Genomic DNA, 17,747 nt, shown 5'->3' with positions numbered 1-17,747 from the left:
TGATTTAGGATGAATATAGAATAAATAAAAAAATAACAATTTATTTGCCAGGTAGGATTTAAAACATATGTTACAAAATCAAAGCCAATTTCACACATGATCAGAATAAATAAACATGTCTAAAAATAAAAGACAAGTCAAAGAAACATACCTGACAAAACTACATGCAGCGGTACAGCATCGGAGATCTGCTTACAGATTCCAAGAGCTCCTCTGCCATGCTTCCTTAAATACCACATGATTCTATTGTTATTTCAGATGTGTATGTTTGATGTTATTTAGGATTTGGTTTACAATTTAGGGAGTTGTAAGTGGACCTTTGAAACTTGATTGAGTAGGTCGTTTGATGTTTATAAAGAATGCACCTAATCTGCATACAGCATCTGGTCTCTGTGAGAAAATCTTACTTGTGATTTGACTTTGCTGAAAGGGAATGAGACCATTTTACCAGTTGCACTGAGACCTCTTGAATGATACCAAACATGTATGATCAGAAAACCTTGTACATTACAGTACAGGATAAGTCATAACTTCGTTTTTGGTGTCCTTAAAGTGACCTGAGGTGAGAGAGAGGGCAGATGTGAGATTTGCATTTTATGGTCCTTAAAAAGTAGGGAGTGTTGTCTTAGGTGGTGATGCTTATCTGTGAGTTTTATGACGTTGATTCTCACAGAGCCTTTATGGTGTAGACATTCCTGTGCCAGCCTTACACCCCCTAAAATACGTGTCTTTATTAAACTAAAAATGGATGTAAAGACACATCTTATAGGGGTAATTCAATAACGGGTACATTGAGTGTCTTGTTCATCAAATTTATTTTCATTTAAAAGCAACAATTTAAATTGCATCCACTTTATTAAAGCTGCACTACGTAACTTTGTGCTCTTTAGCGACATCTGTGGTTGAAACAATTGCAAGCAATTTGCGGAAGAACACTAAATGTGATTCGTGCTCTTCTGGCGGATGTATTTCGTGATTTTGTGCTTACCTGGACATAGCCTGTGTGTGATCATGACTGGAGATATTCAGAGCTGGGGTCATAACATGCTATTTTCACGTTGATATAATATCTGAAATATTACTTGCTTTGAAGGTAAACAATACTCGTATTCACATATTTTGAATGAATTTTACACTCGTAGCACTTTTCTGACACTACACTCAAAGTGCTTTTACGTAAAGAACGGGACTCAATCGCCTCAATCACTAGCAGTATATTTTAATATAATTGATCAAGTGTTTATCTACTATTAATGTGTTTATTGTACTACACTAATCAATTTAAGAGGTGATACAAGTGATATGGCTGATACGAGTTCAGTGAAAGACTCTATTTTTATATTATATTGTACAGCCTCAATTGTTAATGCAAGTGAACCATAATACTGCAATAGTGTGTCTATGCAATGCGCACAATAACATCGTAAACTAAAAACATAAAACAAGGATTCAGTAATGATGGGGATAAAATACTTTAAAAATGAAAATAATATGCTTAATGTAATATAAGTTAACAGTCAATTTGAGAAGTCATAAATATTAGTAAACATGTCAATCAATAATGGCAATTTTTTCATTTAAAAAAAAAAAAATCATACATGGTGCCGCTTTAACAACAAAGTGCATGATCGTGAATCACGTGATATCTACCTTTGATCTTGTGGCAGCTGATCCACTAGGAGAAGTAAGAACTGTCCGACTTGACAGCAATTATTTAATTCCCCTGACTGCACACGCCTACTCTTGTCTACTTTCAAGGCGAGGCATTTGGCATCTCAAATGAGCCTATTACTTGGGTCCGAACCATGGTCCGATTACATCATCAACTTGAGTACAAGCAGCAGCTGTTTACCACTAACAAGGTAACAACTTAAAAAGACGTTAGCATCACTGTGTTAAGTGAAGTATTAAAGTTTGTCTCTTTGGATTTACCACCTTTTCAAGCTGACTCGGGTGCGCACCCGAGTGCGGTTCACGGATGCTCGATATAAGCGGCCGCTCAAACATCATTTCTTCAGAATTTTCTGACTGAGGGACAAGAACGCGTCACTCGTCCCATGAAACTCTGAAGTAGTCGTGCGGCCAAGTTTTGCCATGTCTCGTTCCCTTCATCTCAGGCAACCGAGATTACATGAGTAACCAGAGACATTCCCTATCGATTCAGTTCACTTGACATTGCAATGAACGCTATGGGGAACGGAGTCCCATCACGCAGCAGCACTACATAGCGTCATACACTAAGATGTACCAGGGTAGAAACACTTAGAAGAATATGTATATGAAGTCACGAGCCCTTCGGGCGGTGACTTAAATGTCTTCAAGTGTGTGTGAAAATGAATAACCCCACATGGTAAAAACCAGATTGAAAATGAATCTTAATCTGAGGATCTATATGAGTCATATAATACACACAGAATAATTAACCCCTTCATAGAGGGAAGTTTTATTCTATTGGCACTTCCAATAGTGACTTCTAGTGGGAGTAAAATGGATAGCGGCCTACACAGGCGGCTGTATTAAAATTATAACAGGCAGCCCGCCTGTAATAAGGAACTCGGGCTCACCTGCTGGGTGATGGAATAATAAATTCTCTAGACAGAGAGGACCTGCAAAGCGATGGACGCCACATCTAGGTTATAAAACCCCGTAAACGTGTTCTGCGAAGACCATCCTGTTGCAAAGCATATATCCTGTAGGGATATACCATTTTTCCATGCCCATGAGGAAGCCATGCTTCTAGTTGAATGCACCTTTATGCCAATAGGACATCTAACACCGTGTGACTCATAAGCAAGGGTGATCGCATCAATGATCCAGTGAGAGCCTTTGTTTGGAGACGGACATGTCTTTTGCGCATCCATAACGAACGACGAGCTTATGTGACACTAAACTGGCGAGTGCATTCCACATACATGTGCAATGCTCGCACGGGGCATAATAAATGCGCTAACTGCTCCTCATCCGAATTAGATGGTGGAGAAGAGAAAGCTTGTAGGTGCACTTTCTGAGCCCTGAAGGGCATGGAAAGCACCTTAGGCACATAGGCTTTTTTGGGTTTGATGGTGGCTTTTGAAAGCCCCGGACTGAATTCAACTGACAGTGCCTGTATATCACCAACCCATCTGACTGAGGCCAGAGCCAACATCAGTAAAGTCTTTAAAGAGAGCACACAACTCAACGGATTCCAGTGGTTCGAATGGGGGGCTTGTGAGCGCCCTCAGCACCAGATTTAAGTCCCATGTTGGAAACGTAGCAGGGCGAGGGGAGGTTCAAGTGCCTTACTTCCCTAAGGAAATTTATGATCAGATCATGTCTGCCTAAATGGAACCAGCCTCTGGGGCGTGAAATGCCAACATGGTCGCTACATAGACCTTAAGTGATGACGGAGTAAGACCTGTGTCCAACCGCTCTTGACGGAATGTAAGGATCTCCATTATGGAGCAATTCACTGGGTCTTTGCTGCGTGAAAAGCACCAATACGCAAACACATGCCATTTTAATGCATAGAGGAGTATCGTAGATTGTGCTCTAGCCTGCAAAATGGTGTTCATTACAGACTGAGCCAGTTCGGGCTCATTCACTGTGCTCCGTTCAGGGGCCATATGTGTAGGTTCCACAGCTCTGGCTGGGTATGCCAAATCGTACTTTGTGCTTGAGAGAGCAGATCCTTCCTCAGCGGTATTTCAGATCCCTCCTCAGGGCAGCCTAATATCTCAATCATTTCCGGAAACCATGGCTGGTTGGGCCATTTTGGCGCAACCAACAGAACTGTTTCCTTGTCCTCTCGGACTTTGCTGATGACAGAGTGGAGGAGAAATACCGGGGAAACACATTTGCATTTCGTTGGCCACTTGTGGTCCAAGGCATCCAATTCCAGCAGGGTTTGGGACATGAAGTACCAAAGAGGGCTGTCTCTGCAGAGGCAAATAGGAGATGGTGTGCACTCTACACGAGGAGCCGTTGCACCAGGATAATCATTGGTAGCGATCGAGTGCCACCTTTGCGAATTATGTACACTACCTGACATATTGTCTGACTGAATTAGAATGTGATGATTCACTGTCGGAATGGAAAGACAACTAGCATTTCCAAGCAGTTGATGTGCCACGCCCGTTTCGCACCTGTCCAAGTGCCGTAAGCTGGGCATCCATCACACAGCGCGCCCCAACCAGTGTTGGACGCATCTGTGGTCACCAATTTTCATCTGAAAACCTGACCCAGCCTGATAAAAGTTTGGAGCTGTCCATGGTGCTAGAGCAGCTAGGCAGTAGCACGCACCCCCGACACCAGGCGTGACTCGGTACATGGTGTTTGAGCCAGCACTGGAGAGGTCTGCCACCATAAAACCCAGCATTTTCTGAAAAGACCAGTGGAAATGGTTTCCCCAGTTTGAACTGAGACAGACACTGGTGAATGTTCTGGACGCGCTCGCTTGTGAGGTGCGCACGCATGCTCATAGAGTCCACCAATCAGACACCAATCACCCGCGGTTATCACGGCAAGTGAGTTTGGTTGGAGAGGAATACTTCCAGGAGGATTCTTCCCTCTGAAGGATCAAGTCCCTGGGCTCGCACAGCAGAGCCTTTGATCGGGCCAGTAATAGCCAATCGTCGAGGCATGCGCATTCTGAATTACCGTTCATCTTCAAAGGGGCAAACGCCGCATCGACACATTTCGTGAATGTGCGAGGGGCCAGAGACAATCTGAAGGGAAGGACTTTGAATTGATATATCATCCCTTCGAATGTGAACAGCCTGTAAAACGGTACAATTCGGATATGAAAGTACTTGTCCTTTAGATCTATTGATGCAAACCAGTCGTGTGGGTGGATGTGCGATAAAATCTGATTTAACATTTGAATGGGTGTTTTGCAAGCGTGCTTTTCAAGTGTCTCGGATCCAAAATCGTCCAAAGCACACCACCTTTTTTCGGAAAGAAAGGGTAGCAGATGTAAAACCCTATGCGGGCGTGCCAGCTCGGAACAATCTCTCTCATCTTTTGTGAGATTGTGAATTTCTGCACGTAATACAGGTACATCCCATGACGGAACCATCTAGGACAAAACGCTGTTGAAGTGAGGTGGTCAGCGTGCGATTTGGATCGAATACCCATGTTCGATAATTTTTAGCACCCAGTCTGACATGCTCGTGAGCGCCTGCCACGCGTTCACGTAACTGGATAGCGGATGCTTTATATTTGACTAATTGTGATAGCGTGCCGCTCACATTGGGATGTGGTTGTGCACAGAGTGTGAAATGGGGAAGCAAGACAAATTCTCAAGAATGGCCTGAGCCAAAGTTAATAAGGACACTAAGGTATGGTTTATGAGCCTGCAAAAATGAGAGAGAGAATAGTTTGTAGGTGATCATTATGAACAGAACCTAAAGAAGGCTCAGTTCAAATGTCACAGATGCAGATAGGTCGGAGGCCACAGTCTTTCTGTGGTTTGATGAGAAAATAACATCTGTGACATTCTCTCTGTGCACTGTATGGGGAACGACCCCTATTGCGTCTCTCACAAGGACATTTACTACTTCAGAGTGCAGAATGGGCGTGTTCTGCACTGTAATGTGGAGGATAGAACGCTGTTGAAGCAAGGCAGCCGCGTTGCAAACCGGAATGTATAACCGCACACTACCGTTTTTTTTAACACATTGATAAATGCTCAGTAACGCACGGCACGTGACCGCGTAATGCGCGGGTGGGCACCGAGTTTCACGCATGTGTTGAAGGGAGCTGCCATTTATAAGACGGGAGCATTTTGTGTGGCGTGTGTGTTAATTTTTCTCTGAGAGGCCCAGAAGCGAGCCACGCAATCTCGAAACACATGAGTGGGCGTGGATAACAGGTAGCTTTATCTATGCTGCTTATCAGATGGCAGCTTCTCACTCAGAGTGTGTCATGCATCTGTGCACAGCGCTAATAGTGTAAAGGCTCGAGTGAGCTAACAAAGACACTAATCACCCGCGGTTATCATGGCGCGTGAGTTTGGTTGGAGGAATACTTCCAGGGGGATTCTTCCCTCTGGGGACTGACAGCGCTATTTGCGTCACAGTACAAAGATGGTAAAATATGCCTGAGGATGGCAGCCCTTCCGATCTGGGCACGCGCAAAGTAGGGTGCAAGCCAGGTCTCAGTATGCTCTATGTAAACCTCAGGGAAGAACGACACTGCTTTCCAAACCACGTCTTTTGACGGCGGATGGTGTGCAGGAATCATTCATTCAAATGAGAATTTTGCAGCTCAACAGGAGGCAACCACTCAAGGCCGATCTCCTCGACCACTTGCGCAATGACGTGGTGTAACTTGTGTCAATGTCCAGTGCGCGCTCCTCACCCTCGCTTGGGGAAGGGGCTGCAACATTCTCCATGGAACATTCTCTGATGCTGTGAGGGACACGGCATCATTATCATTGTCAGACCTGCCGAATATGACAACACTGTGCTTATTCATAGAGGGCTGGAGGTCATCACGTGCGTACTGTACTGGCGAAGACGCTGCGTGGGAAGATCGAGAGACTCATGGGGCTTGCACCAGTGTGAGATCCTCCTCGGGTTCTTCCTTCTATACCTCGCGGCCCTGCCTTACTTCCTCACGTGGTCCCTCAAGACTTAAAACAGAGGAAGCAGTCAAGAGGGCGCAGGAGGTGGAATCGTCCCTCAGAACAAGGGCGACCCTAGAGCGGAGTGTCTTGAGACTCCTGTCCTCACAGTGAGGGCAGTCTGTCCCCATGTGAGCTGCTTCGGCAGTGGTGCAGCCCAGGCAGCGAACACAGCTCTCATGTTGGTCTGATGGAGCAATGTATCACTCACAGGAACACTTGCTATATGACGTCTTTAAAAAGACACATACACACAAGCCGCTCTTTTATAGAGTGTTTTACGTCACTTGGATGGAATATTACATATATATCCTGCCTGGATGCTGCAGGAAGCGGGTAGATGTCTCGCTGAGCGAAAAACCCAATCCGGCAGCGTGGTGGAGAGAACACTTTGCCAGAACACTAGAGGGGGCAGGTGAATCTTTTGCTGCAAGCGCTGAGAGTCAGCTGAAGGACGTCCTGATGCGTCTGCAGGAAATCCCGTCCGCTGATGGGTGTCAGTCGATGGTGAAGAGAGGGCTGATCCAGATGCATAGTCAAGACAAGACAATGTCGGTCTTGAAGGAAGAAAATTCTGAAGAAATTATGTTTGAGCAGCCGCTTATATAGGGCAAATTCGCCGGCAAAAGGGGCGGGTCTTAAACAGCATTGCCAATCATAAGATTGGCGTTATGATACAAGGGCTTCAACTAGGTCGTAGAAAAGGAATTTCCCCCATAGTGTTCATTGCAGTGTCAAGTGAACTGAATCGATAGGGTACAGCATTCACATTATCTATGCGAACCAAACTTTTGATGTCATTCGATCTCGGGTGTGCACCAAAAGTGCTAGTGTGAAAGCACCCTTAGGATGTATGGTGTAAACGGCTCTCTTGAGGTCATTCCACAGCATCTCTATTGGATTATGTTCTGGGCTCTGACTGGGCCATTCATAAAGGTGGATTTTCTTTTTTTGATGCCATTCTGTAGTGGATTTACTTTACTGTTTTGGGTCATTGTCCTGCTGCATCACCCAGCTTCTGCTGAGCTTCAGCTGGCGCACAGCCACCCTGATATTATCCTGTAGGAAATCTTGATAAACTTTTTCATCGATGATGGCAAGTGGTCCAGGCCCCAAAGCAGCCACATTCATGATGCTCCCTCCACTGTACTTCACCGCTGGGATTATGTTTTCATGTTGGTATGCTGTGCTCTTTTTACGCCATATATAGTGCTGCGTGTTCTTCCCAAACAATTCAACTTTAAGGCCCAGATATACTTCATATGAAATCGAAGAATGAACGGGTATGACTTCATTTATAACAAAATCTGGTTTTGGTGTTCATTTCGGTGCTTCGGAACCGCTCGCCAGGGCGAACTTTTAGGAAAACTTTGAACCGGCTGCTAAGCACCTTCTTACTGCCATTGGTCCACGTCATCGGTAGGTGTGACCTGAGGGTTAACCTACTACTTTATGTTTTTATTCAGTATTAAACATGAACACCAGCGTGCAAGACCATGCGTTTTTTTTTTTTTTAGCTTTTTGGTTAATTAGCCTACAAAAGTCACAAATACACAAGTCTACAAAAATAAAATCTACTCAAATACTCAAGTGCCCATTCACTCATGTGCCATCTGCAGCGAAAGCCATTCACACATCTGCGCAAAGTAAAATATGCCTCTCTTAACATCATTCTTTTGTCTATATTTTGCCCATTATTAGTCTTTTATACACCAGTCTTTGCAGTAGTATCAGTGTCATCATAAATGAAAATAACATCAGCACATATTATGGCCACGTATAGCGTGTTAGCGCATTACTAAATTCTAAATGTGCAGGATAAAATTACAGTAAAGTAAGTTTTGCGATTGTGTCAAAGTTCCTGGATTAAGATGAGATGTCCTGATATGTGTATACACTTGAAAAGTTCATTTGTACATTTTGAAGTTATGAGCAGAGCATTAGTTTTGTGTCCTGCTAAAATGAGTTCAGCTGTTCTGATCCAGTGCGTGTCTGTTCAATCTCTTTGTCTTGAACAATGAGTTATATTTTTAAGTGTAGCAAACTGGTCCAAGAACAAAAGCTTCAGTCTAGGATTCTATGCTTCTGTTGCAATCCTGAGGGTTTCTTGGGAGAGTCTCTTGCAGATGGTCAAGATGGCCATGTCATGTGATGACCATTAAATGTGGGGGTATTTCCTGATTATAACGAGTGAGGAGGGGTCTGAAGGAAAGTTATGTGCTATCCTGAATTTCCTTTTGTTCAGACGATGGTTGACTCAACAGAGCAGCTTTTATGGATTCTTTTCAGGCCTCTGGTTCATTTATGCCCGATTTTGGTAGACTGTTGGGCATCAGCAGGGCAGAGTTTTTGATTTATGATGTTGAGGAATTTCAGGGGCCTCTCTGTGTCTTAGTTTTAATAACTTGGAAGGAAATATCAGTGTAGTTCCTGGATTCAAGTCATTTTGCAGAGAAATTGTTTGTTGTTCTGCCCATAATATACTACACCTGCCATGGACACCATGCCCGTTTACTCATGAGCAGAGATGTTAACTAGTTCCAGTGATTCCTTCAAGTCTTTAGCTGTCACTCTAGGGTTCTTTTTTACCTCATTGAGCATTTTGCTCAATGAGTCATCTTGGCTGGACGGCCACTTCTAGGGAGAGTAGCCAAAGTACTAAATCGTCTTCATTTATAGACAATTTGTCTATATGTGGACATATATCTAAGCTCTTCAAGATAACTTTGTAACCCTTTCCAACTGCAAAGCAACAATTCTTGATCATAGATCTCCTGAGATCTTTTTTTTTTTTTTTTTTTTTTTTTTTTTTTTTTGCGAGGCATGGTCCACGTCAGCAGATGCTTCTTGTGAATAGCAAACTCAATAAGTTTGAGTGCTTTTTATAAGTCAGAGTAGCTCTAGCCCACACCTCCAATCTCGTTTCATTAATTGGATGCCAGGTTTGCCAACTCCTGACTCTAATTAGCTTTTATCGACATCATTAACCTAGGGGTTCAAATAATTTTTCCAACCTACACTGTGAATGTTTGAATGATGTATACAGTATGTACAAGAACAATACAATCATTTGTGTGTTATTAGTTAAAACAGATTGTGTTAATTATTGCAACTTTCAAACAGGATTTTAAGACAAATGTATACATAAATGCAGGTAATTCCAAAGGGTTCACATACTTTTTCTGTCCACTGTATATTTAACTCATCATTGCCGTATTTCTTATGAAATTTTATGGGAAGCTGTGCTTCCCATTTAGTCTTAAAGAAATTGCCACTGTCCCAGCATCAGTTCTTCCTGGACAACAAAGAATCAGTGCAGTTTTTTTGAGAATGTTTATTTCAACAGAAGAGATGACAGATCCTTATAGTACTGATCTCTGTTTAAAGTCTTGTTGAGCCCATTTTTATTTGGCCTGTTGACGTATTTCCTATTGAAACATGAAATTGGGGTGGGACATGTTGATCGGCCTTTTTAAAAAATGCCTTGTGAAAACTCAAAGCAAATCCCTTCCTGTCAGACTCTGATTTCTGATCTGGTGGGATAATACAACCATGAAATAATGTTCTTTGTGTTTGTCCAATGTTAATATTAGGACTAAAAATGACTTTATTTTTTTTACTCAGAAATTCAGAGAGGCTTTTCTTGGTCTTCTCATTAGGCTTTGGTTCTGTTTAAATGTAATGCTGCATCATAGCTGCTTTGCTGTTGGCATAACATTCAGCACGTGTCTCGTTTTCTGCCAGCTGTGCATATGAATCAACCCATAACATTGATTCTGTGCCATTTTTTCAGTATAATGGCAGCTATATGTGGTTAAATAGATGCAAAAGACCAATCACAATTATGAATGCAAATAGATGCAAGAAAGAAGACCATTTCAATTCAGTATGTACTGAAAATATTATGATGACCTAGATTTGAGTAGATTTGAAATTAGAGTGCTAAATATTCTATCACCGTAAGTCAATAGAAGATAAAAATTTATTATAAAATACAAAAAGCACACCTATAGGTAAGAATAAAATTCTCTCTCTCTCAAAAAAAAAAAAATTGTTAAATTCATCGCAGAAGTTTAATACTTAGGATCAGGGGTTTAGAACAAATACCTTTTGAATGTTTGAGGAAAATCATTATAGAACTGCCTTGCAAGCACTTTAACTAGAACATCACTTCATTATTATTTTATTTCAACCAGGAGACAAACTATTGTGGTTTACATTTTTTCATGATTACAGCTTAATGCTCCAGCAGGTTTACTGAAGTAATTTAGTGTTGATCTAACTGTAAGTCTGACTTTACTGTCTCGTTGCTTTTCCTTAGGTCAGATCATGAATACTCTGAAGTGCTTAAAATTGAAGGAAAACACTCTAGTGTTCCTGACCTCAGATCAGGGGCCCCACCTGGAAGAGATTTCCATCCATGGAGAGGTGCACAGGGGTTGTAGCGGCACATACAAAGGTATTACATAATTGTCTAATGGTTGTCCATAGAAGAGCTCTGAGGGCCAAATTACAGTGTTGAGACACTGAGCTCATTTACCAACCATTGTGAACAAAGCATTATCTTTCTGCATTATTATTTTCAGTTTTAAATATGAGGTGAACAGCAATAAACTGCAATTTCATTCCCTCTACCTCTCTGTCTTTTCTCGAGCAGCTGGCAAGTCAACCAATAGGGAAGGTGGGATTCAGGTACCGTAGATTCTTCATTGGCCAGGTGTCTTAATTGCAGGGAAGGTCATTGATGAGCTCTCTAGCAACATGGATCTTTTCCCCACAGTGCTGAAATTAGTTGGTACATCTGTACCAGTGACAGGTGAGCATCTGTCATCTAGCAACAAGATCTGCCAGTTATGGCTTTGGGTACATTGCTTATGGTTTCTGGTGGAACAAAAATACAGATACAAATGCTACCAATGGAGAAGTAGTCAGAGACAGTAAGCAAATATAATAGTCAACAAGTTAAAATGTGTTCCCAGCCACTTGATATGATGAACATATGACCAATAGCCCAAACTGCTAAATCGACTCAACAACTTCTGTAGGCTTCTAGAGTACTCGCAGTGCTTTGCTGCTTGTTTGGCCATTATCTCTTGCCCCTGGTGCAAGGGCAAGTGGAGCGTTCTGAGCATGAATTTATGTTCCATTACTGCAATGCCCACCTGAACGCAGTGAGATGGCACCCATATGACAGTGAGTACTAACATCATGGTTACTTGTGTAACCTCCGTTCCCTGATGGAGGGAACGAGACGTTGTGTCGATGTAGTGACACTAGGGGTCACTCTTGGGAGCCCGAGACATCTCTGGTCTTTGATAAAATCCAGGGCGGAACTACCCTCGTGCAGTTCTTTCAGCGCCTTGGCTTGGTGGACCTGTAGGAGAGCCATGGCGTGCAGGGCAGAGGCAGCTTGTCCAGCAGCACTATAGGCTTTAGCCGTCAGGGACGACGTGAAGCTACAGGGCTTGGATGGGAGCTTAGGGCGTCCACGGCAGGTGGCGGCGCTCTGCGGGCATAGGTGCACCGCGAGCATCTTATCCACCGGGGCAATCGCCGTATAGCCCTTGGCCGCCCCGCCATCGAGGGTAGTGAGCGGGGGAACTGCGGAGTCGGGGCCGGGCAATAAAAGGTGCCTCCCATGACTTCGTCAGCTCCTCATGCACTTCCGGGAAGAATGGCACTGGAGCGGGGCGTGGCTGCTTTGAGCGGTGCCACGAGCCCAGAAACCAGTCATCAAGAATGGGAGGTCCACGGGGGGATACCCGGCGGAGACGATCCCATTGGGGTCCCCAAATCGCCCCCAGTGCTAGCCGCGCTGGCCTCATACCCGTAGGTAGAAGGACCGAGGCGGGGAGCCGCTGGGGTGGCTTGCTTTCTTATGAAAGCAAGCCGCGACCGCAACGTTGCCATGGTCATGTTCTCGCAGTGAGAACATTATAATTATATTTATTTATCACACATTATTTGCACATATACAGTGAAATTCTTTTTTTCACATATCCCAGCTAAGCTGGGGTCAGAGTGCAGGGTCAGCCATGATCCGGCGCCCCTGGAGCAGATGGGGTCAAGGGCCTTGCTCAAGGGCCCAACAGTGGCATCTTGGACATGAACCATTCACAAACGCTGCCTCCGTGTGGGTCGCGCCCAGACACAAAAGACAGCGATCATGACCATCCGAAGTTGAGAGATAACGACCGCAACCAGGAATAACACACAATCGGAAAGGCATCTTTAAAAACACGTTCCGTGTGTGCGCTTTTGTAGAGAAATATATATATACTCTTTTAGAGGGGAAAAACTCTTTCAGAAAATGTACTCTAGTTTTTTTCTGCCAAAGCACCCAGGGGTGTTCTCTGCAGTGTACCAGTGCAGAGGAGGGAGAAGCCGCTGAAATGCGCCGTCAGATTCAGCAGAGGTGAATGAACGGTAGTATTCAGCTCAGAGCATGACCATTTGGCTCCGAAGAGAAAATCTGAATGAGTGGTTGCATACCAGCTCCTTTTATACCCGTATGTCCGGGGGAGTGGCATGCAAATACCACTCGCCAATTTTCATTGGCCTTTTATCAAAGACCAGAGGTGTCTCGGGCTCCCAAGAGTGACCCCTAGTGTCACTACATCGACACAACGTCGAGTGAGTGACAGATAGGGAACTCAAATTCACTCAACTATTTTGATAATTGATTAATCCATTGATTATTTCCTCAGTTAACTTTAGATGTGATGCTTAAAGATCAGAAACTGTGCTTTTATCACATTTACTGTAAAACTTGATAAACAAAACAAAAAAACAATATTGTCTCTTTCGGCTTTCCATAATTCGACACGCATTGTGTACAATCGACAGTTGTGAAGCCTATTATTGATTTGTCTGGTGTTCTAAGTTAGTTTAGAAGATAGGCTGTAAATAGGCTAAAATATGTGATTATAAGTAAATGTTTAATTTCAAGTTTGCAAGAACCCTGAAAATGTCCTAGCTCGTGACTTTAAGTTTGCAAATTCTTCGAGCACATCTGTATGTATTACTGTTTGTTTTCAGGTTTATACTGTATATCTAAATATTTGGTACTCACTGCATCTGTATGGACCAACTCAACACAGTTTCCAGACACACAGTTGCAATCACTTGCCGCAAGCACTGTTAATGTATGCTTGCACGTGCAGGAAACCAGCTTCCAACAAAACAGTGTGTACTAAATGTAGTTTGTATTAGGTATTATCAATACTGTAGAAAGACAGGTGTCATTATTTTTTTTTATATATCATGTATTGTTAAAATATAATATGTTTTAGTATCAACTTCATATTGAAGGTACTTTTGACCACTACAAGATGCTAAAAACATTTTGGGCTTTACAGAAAACATTTGTGGCTTAAAGGGATCACGAAATGCATTTTTTGTTTTTATAGTTTTATTATCTTCACTGAGGTCCACTTGTAATGTTAGTAAAGTTTTTTTTTTTTTTTTTTGCACCATAATTTAGTAATATATGATCATTTTCCACCCTGTCTCTGGCCTTCTGTCTGAAATGCTCCTTTAACGTAAATACCCACTGTTATGATTGTTTATGATCGTGCAGCCCCTCAAATTCCGCCATATTCATTATAGGCCATATAGGCTCCACAACAAAATACAACAAAATTTCAGGGTTTACACACAATGCACATCCAACACATTGCATCCAAATATATTCAACTGTTCATCTCAAGCAAAACTGTTAACACACACCCTGTCTACACTGGACATGAGAAACGCGTCACATCGCATCAAAAGCAGTAGAACCATTATAATCAATGATGCAGTCTGCACTGGAAGCATCCGTTGCAGTGCGTTGCGCCAACAGTAAACAGGGATGATGTGAAGTAGGTGTTAATGTTTTTTGCCGAAGAGGCGGACATGAATTAATGGGCCCCCTTGTGGCGTAGGGAAGTCACGGAAGTAGATAATGAGGCATTTTTGCAGCTTGGTTTCAATAAATGCTTTTCTTGCATTGGGGATTAAGTTTTGAGTACTGAAATTTACAGTATGTTTTTATAGTAGAATGACCTCTTATGACATCCCTAACAGAGCACCTATTGCACTCTACAAAATTTGATTCCTCATGACATGACCCCTTTAAATCATGAAGTGGCGAAACAAATGAATATTAATTATGTTATGTGCAGATAATGTCAAATAACTTTTTAAGGTTTTGATAAACAGTCGTTCTTGATGATAAATTTAAGAGCTCCAATAAATATTTCACATTCATTTGATAACTTGATCTGTACATCTAACACTCGGTATGCAAGTATTGGATAAATGCATGGATTAGTAAATTTTGGGCTGAAACATAACACAACGGATAATAGCCGCAACAAGCACTCATTATAACATTAAAAATAACAAACCTCAGTGCTAGATCACAACTTACTATAACACACACAAACAAAATGGAAAGTCCTGGCCAAGAACTGGAGGTGTTTTTTCTGCTTTAGACACTTACATGATGAAAGCTATTTCAGAAAGTGGTGGGGATAAATTTGGCATAGGCAATAAGTGGTAGGGACATGTCCCACGCCGATGGTCATGACACAAGAACCAATGATGTCCCTTTCTCTGCTGCAGTTCACTCTGTAGCCTCCACCAATTTTCAAATGTTTTTTCTTTATAGAAATTGATTCCAGCCTTTCTCTCATGAGAAAAGGAAATAATAGGGCTGTCGATTTAATGTGTTAATTTGGTGGGATTAATTATTGGAAAACTAACATGTTAAAAACATTCACGCAATTAATCCTGCTCCCAACCCGTATGTAAATTCCATTTATTTTAATAAGGAATATTACTACTATTGGAGCAATTCAAGCTTGATGTACCACATTGATGTTTTTACGAATATGTGGCAGTAGGAGGCAGTCGAAACTCCAGCAATACATGCAACGCACCTCGTCAAACCAACGAGAGCAACAGGCAGCTTTCCACAGACTAGCATTTGCACTCAGAAACAGTTGAACAGAGCACAAAAGATTGCAGCGATCTCAAAACGTGTTTTTCAATGTTTCAAACTACGTTTAACTTGACACAGCATCATAAACACAGCAGTTATGACTAGAGATGCTGAAAACCATTGAGATGCAACGCAACCAGAGTGAGACCCTCCAAAAGTGTCCACATGAAGCATGAGTATACCAACAATTACAAATATTGTAAATGAAATTAGGCCAATAATAGTTATGTTCAATGATATGGAAATAAATCAAACAATATTTTGACTTTAAAAACTGCTGCCACAATATATGTACTGTATGTAATGTATTTGAATTATTTGCATTGTAATACTTATATTATTATATTAATAATTATTTAAATTGTTATGTACTAAATCATCTTTATTTGGGGGACTTTTTCACAAAATATTGAAATTGTATTTATTCTAATTTGATTAATCATGTTATAAATTCAATTAAAAACTGTAATCGATTGACAGCCCTTGTAAATATATAATGATGATAATGTTGCTGTAATCAGTGTAAGAATAGGATAAAAAGCATTAAATCACTGTTAGACAGAATTCAGAAATTTTACAGTACATTTATGATAAATAGAGAAGTGGAAAGATGGATTGATTAGTTACCTTTAAATTATTTTCCCTGTTTTTCCAGGTAGCGCAATCTGGAAGGCCTTTTACCTTTATGGCATGTCGAGGGCCTCCTCAGAGAGCACCCCCCTGACCCCAGACACTGAGCCCAAATTCTACTCCATTCTAGAGGCTATAAGGGCAGCAGTAATCCATCATACACCGAGTTTAAAGCCTGTCGCAGCACACATTTCAGCTCAACACCTGGTTTGGAAGCCCTGGCTCCAGCCCTGCTGCTCTTCTCTCAGTCAGCTTTGCAAGTGTGAATGAGATCAACAGATAGGTCAGCCAAGACATGAGAAGAAGCTTAAAAAAAAATAGACCAGAGCTTCAGTGCATTAAAATGGCCAGTAATCCTTAACATTACTTTAAATTGATGCAGACATATTGTTAATTTATATATGATGTACTAGTAACCTAATGTAATTCACTGTTGAAATCTGCTTGATGATCCACTGTAAAGAATGTGAAGAGCTGTAACAATAGGGTTTGAATTGAAGGGAAAGAAGGGAAAACAAAATATTTTTAATACTGCAGTGCACTTATTTTCTACACTGCACTGCTAAATTTGTATCAATAGATGTATGATTGAAGATAAGATTTCAGGTAACAGTTTTTGTAAACATAGAGCACTGTGTTCTATATTCCTCCTAGTTTGGAGATGATTCAACAACGTAAGGTCAGGAATTTTGTGAAGCAGTAATTAGTACCTCAATACACTCATACGCTTTGATCTACAACCGGTAATGACTCAATACGCATAACGCCTATTACAGGCTTTTTTTGGGGGGGGGGATTTTTGGTATCCAATCTGTTTTGCTTATTTTTGCTTGTGACTAATCAGGCTGCACTAAACGGTTTAAATTTTTTTGCCAACCATAAGAGGCTCTCCATGCTCTAAACATCATGTTCATTACATTATTTTCTTCACATTTAAAAAATGATCTGCATCATGAAATAAGATGTTTTGCCTAATTTTTAAGAGCCAGATGCAATATATTTTTTGCTATTATGCTAATCTTTATGGCTTGATGTGTTTATCACTGCTTCTGGAACTATTGAGATATTTACTAATCAGATTGGGATAGTAAATTTCTCATATGAGTCAACGCTGCGCTTTTGAGCGTTATCTGATGTTCACCATTTGATACATCATGCTGCATAATTTCTTGACTATTCATTTAGGACTGTGGATAATCATGAAATCTTTAAGTTTCTTAAATTTATTGCAAGTGCGTGTTGCTTGACAGATTCAGATATGAGTTATTTGATCATATATCTGAATCCATTGGGTTACTTGTTCATTTTGACTCAATTTTACAGCATATTTACTAAAATACTTCATGCAATGTGAACGGTGATAATTAATTTGAAAGATATAGCAAAAAGAGCAGATGGTTGTACCCAGGGGAGCCTTGAAAGATGCATGGGGCTTCTCGAGCCAAAAAAATAAAAATAAAATAAAGATATAGACCTATATCAAAATAGACAAGTTCAATCATCCTGATTTTCAGGGCCCTTATGCAGTGT

At 41.5% G+C, this 17,747-nt stretch overlaps 1 protein-coding gene across 1 annotated transcript in view; it reads left to right on the top strand.

Moving 5' to 3' along the window:
* Window positions 1-16,538, top strand: part of sts (steroid sulfatase (microsomal), isozyme S) — a 51,332-nt gene extending 34,794 nt beyond the window's left edge. The window contains 4 exon segments of the mRNA XM_051702236.1: window positions 10,891-11,060; window positions 11,259-11,410; window positions 11,647-11,794; window positions 16,243-16,538. Of these exon segments, the coding sequence (XP_051558196.1) occupies window positions 10,891-11,060; window positions 11,259-11,410; window positions 11,647-11,794; window positions 16,243-16,538 (766 nt within the window).
* The last annotated feature ends 1,209 nt before the right edge of the window (window positions 16,539-17,747 follow it).

The sequence above is a fragment of the Myxocyprinus asiaticus genome, chromosome 7, assembly GCF_019703515.2.
Source record: "Myxocyprinus asiaticus isolate MX2 ecotype Aquarium Trade chromosome 7, UBuf_Myxa_2, whole genome shotgun sequence".
NCBI lineage: Eukaryota > Metazoa > Chordata > Actinopteri > Cypriniformes > Catostomidae > Myxocyprinus > Myxocyprinus asiaticus.
This window is presented reverse-complemented; position numbering and strand designations above follow the sequence as displayed.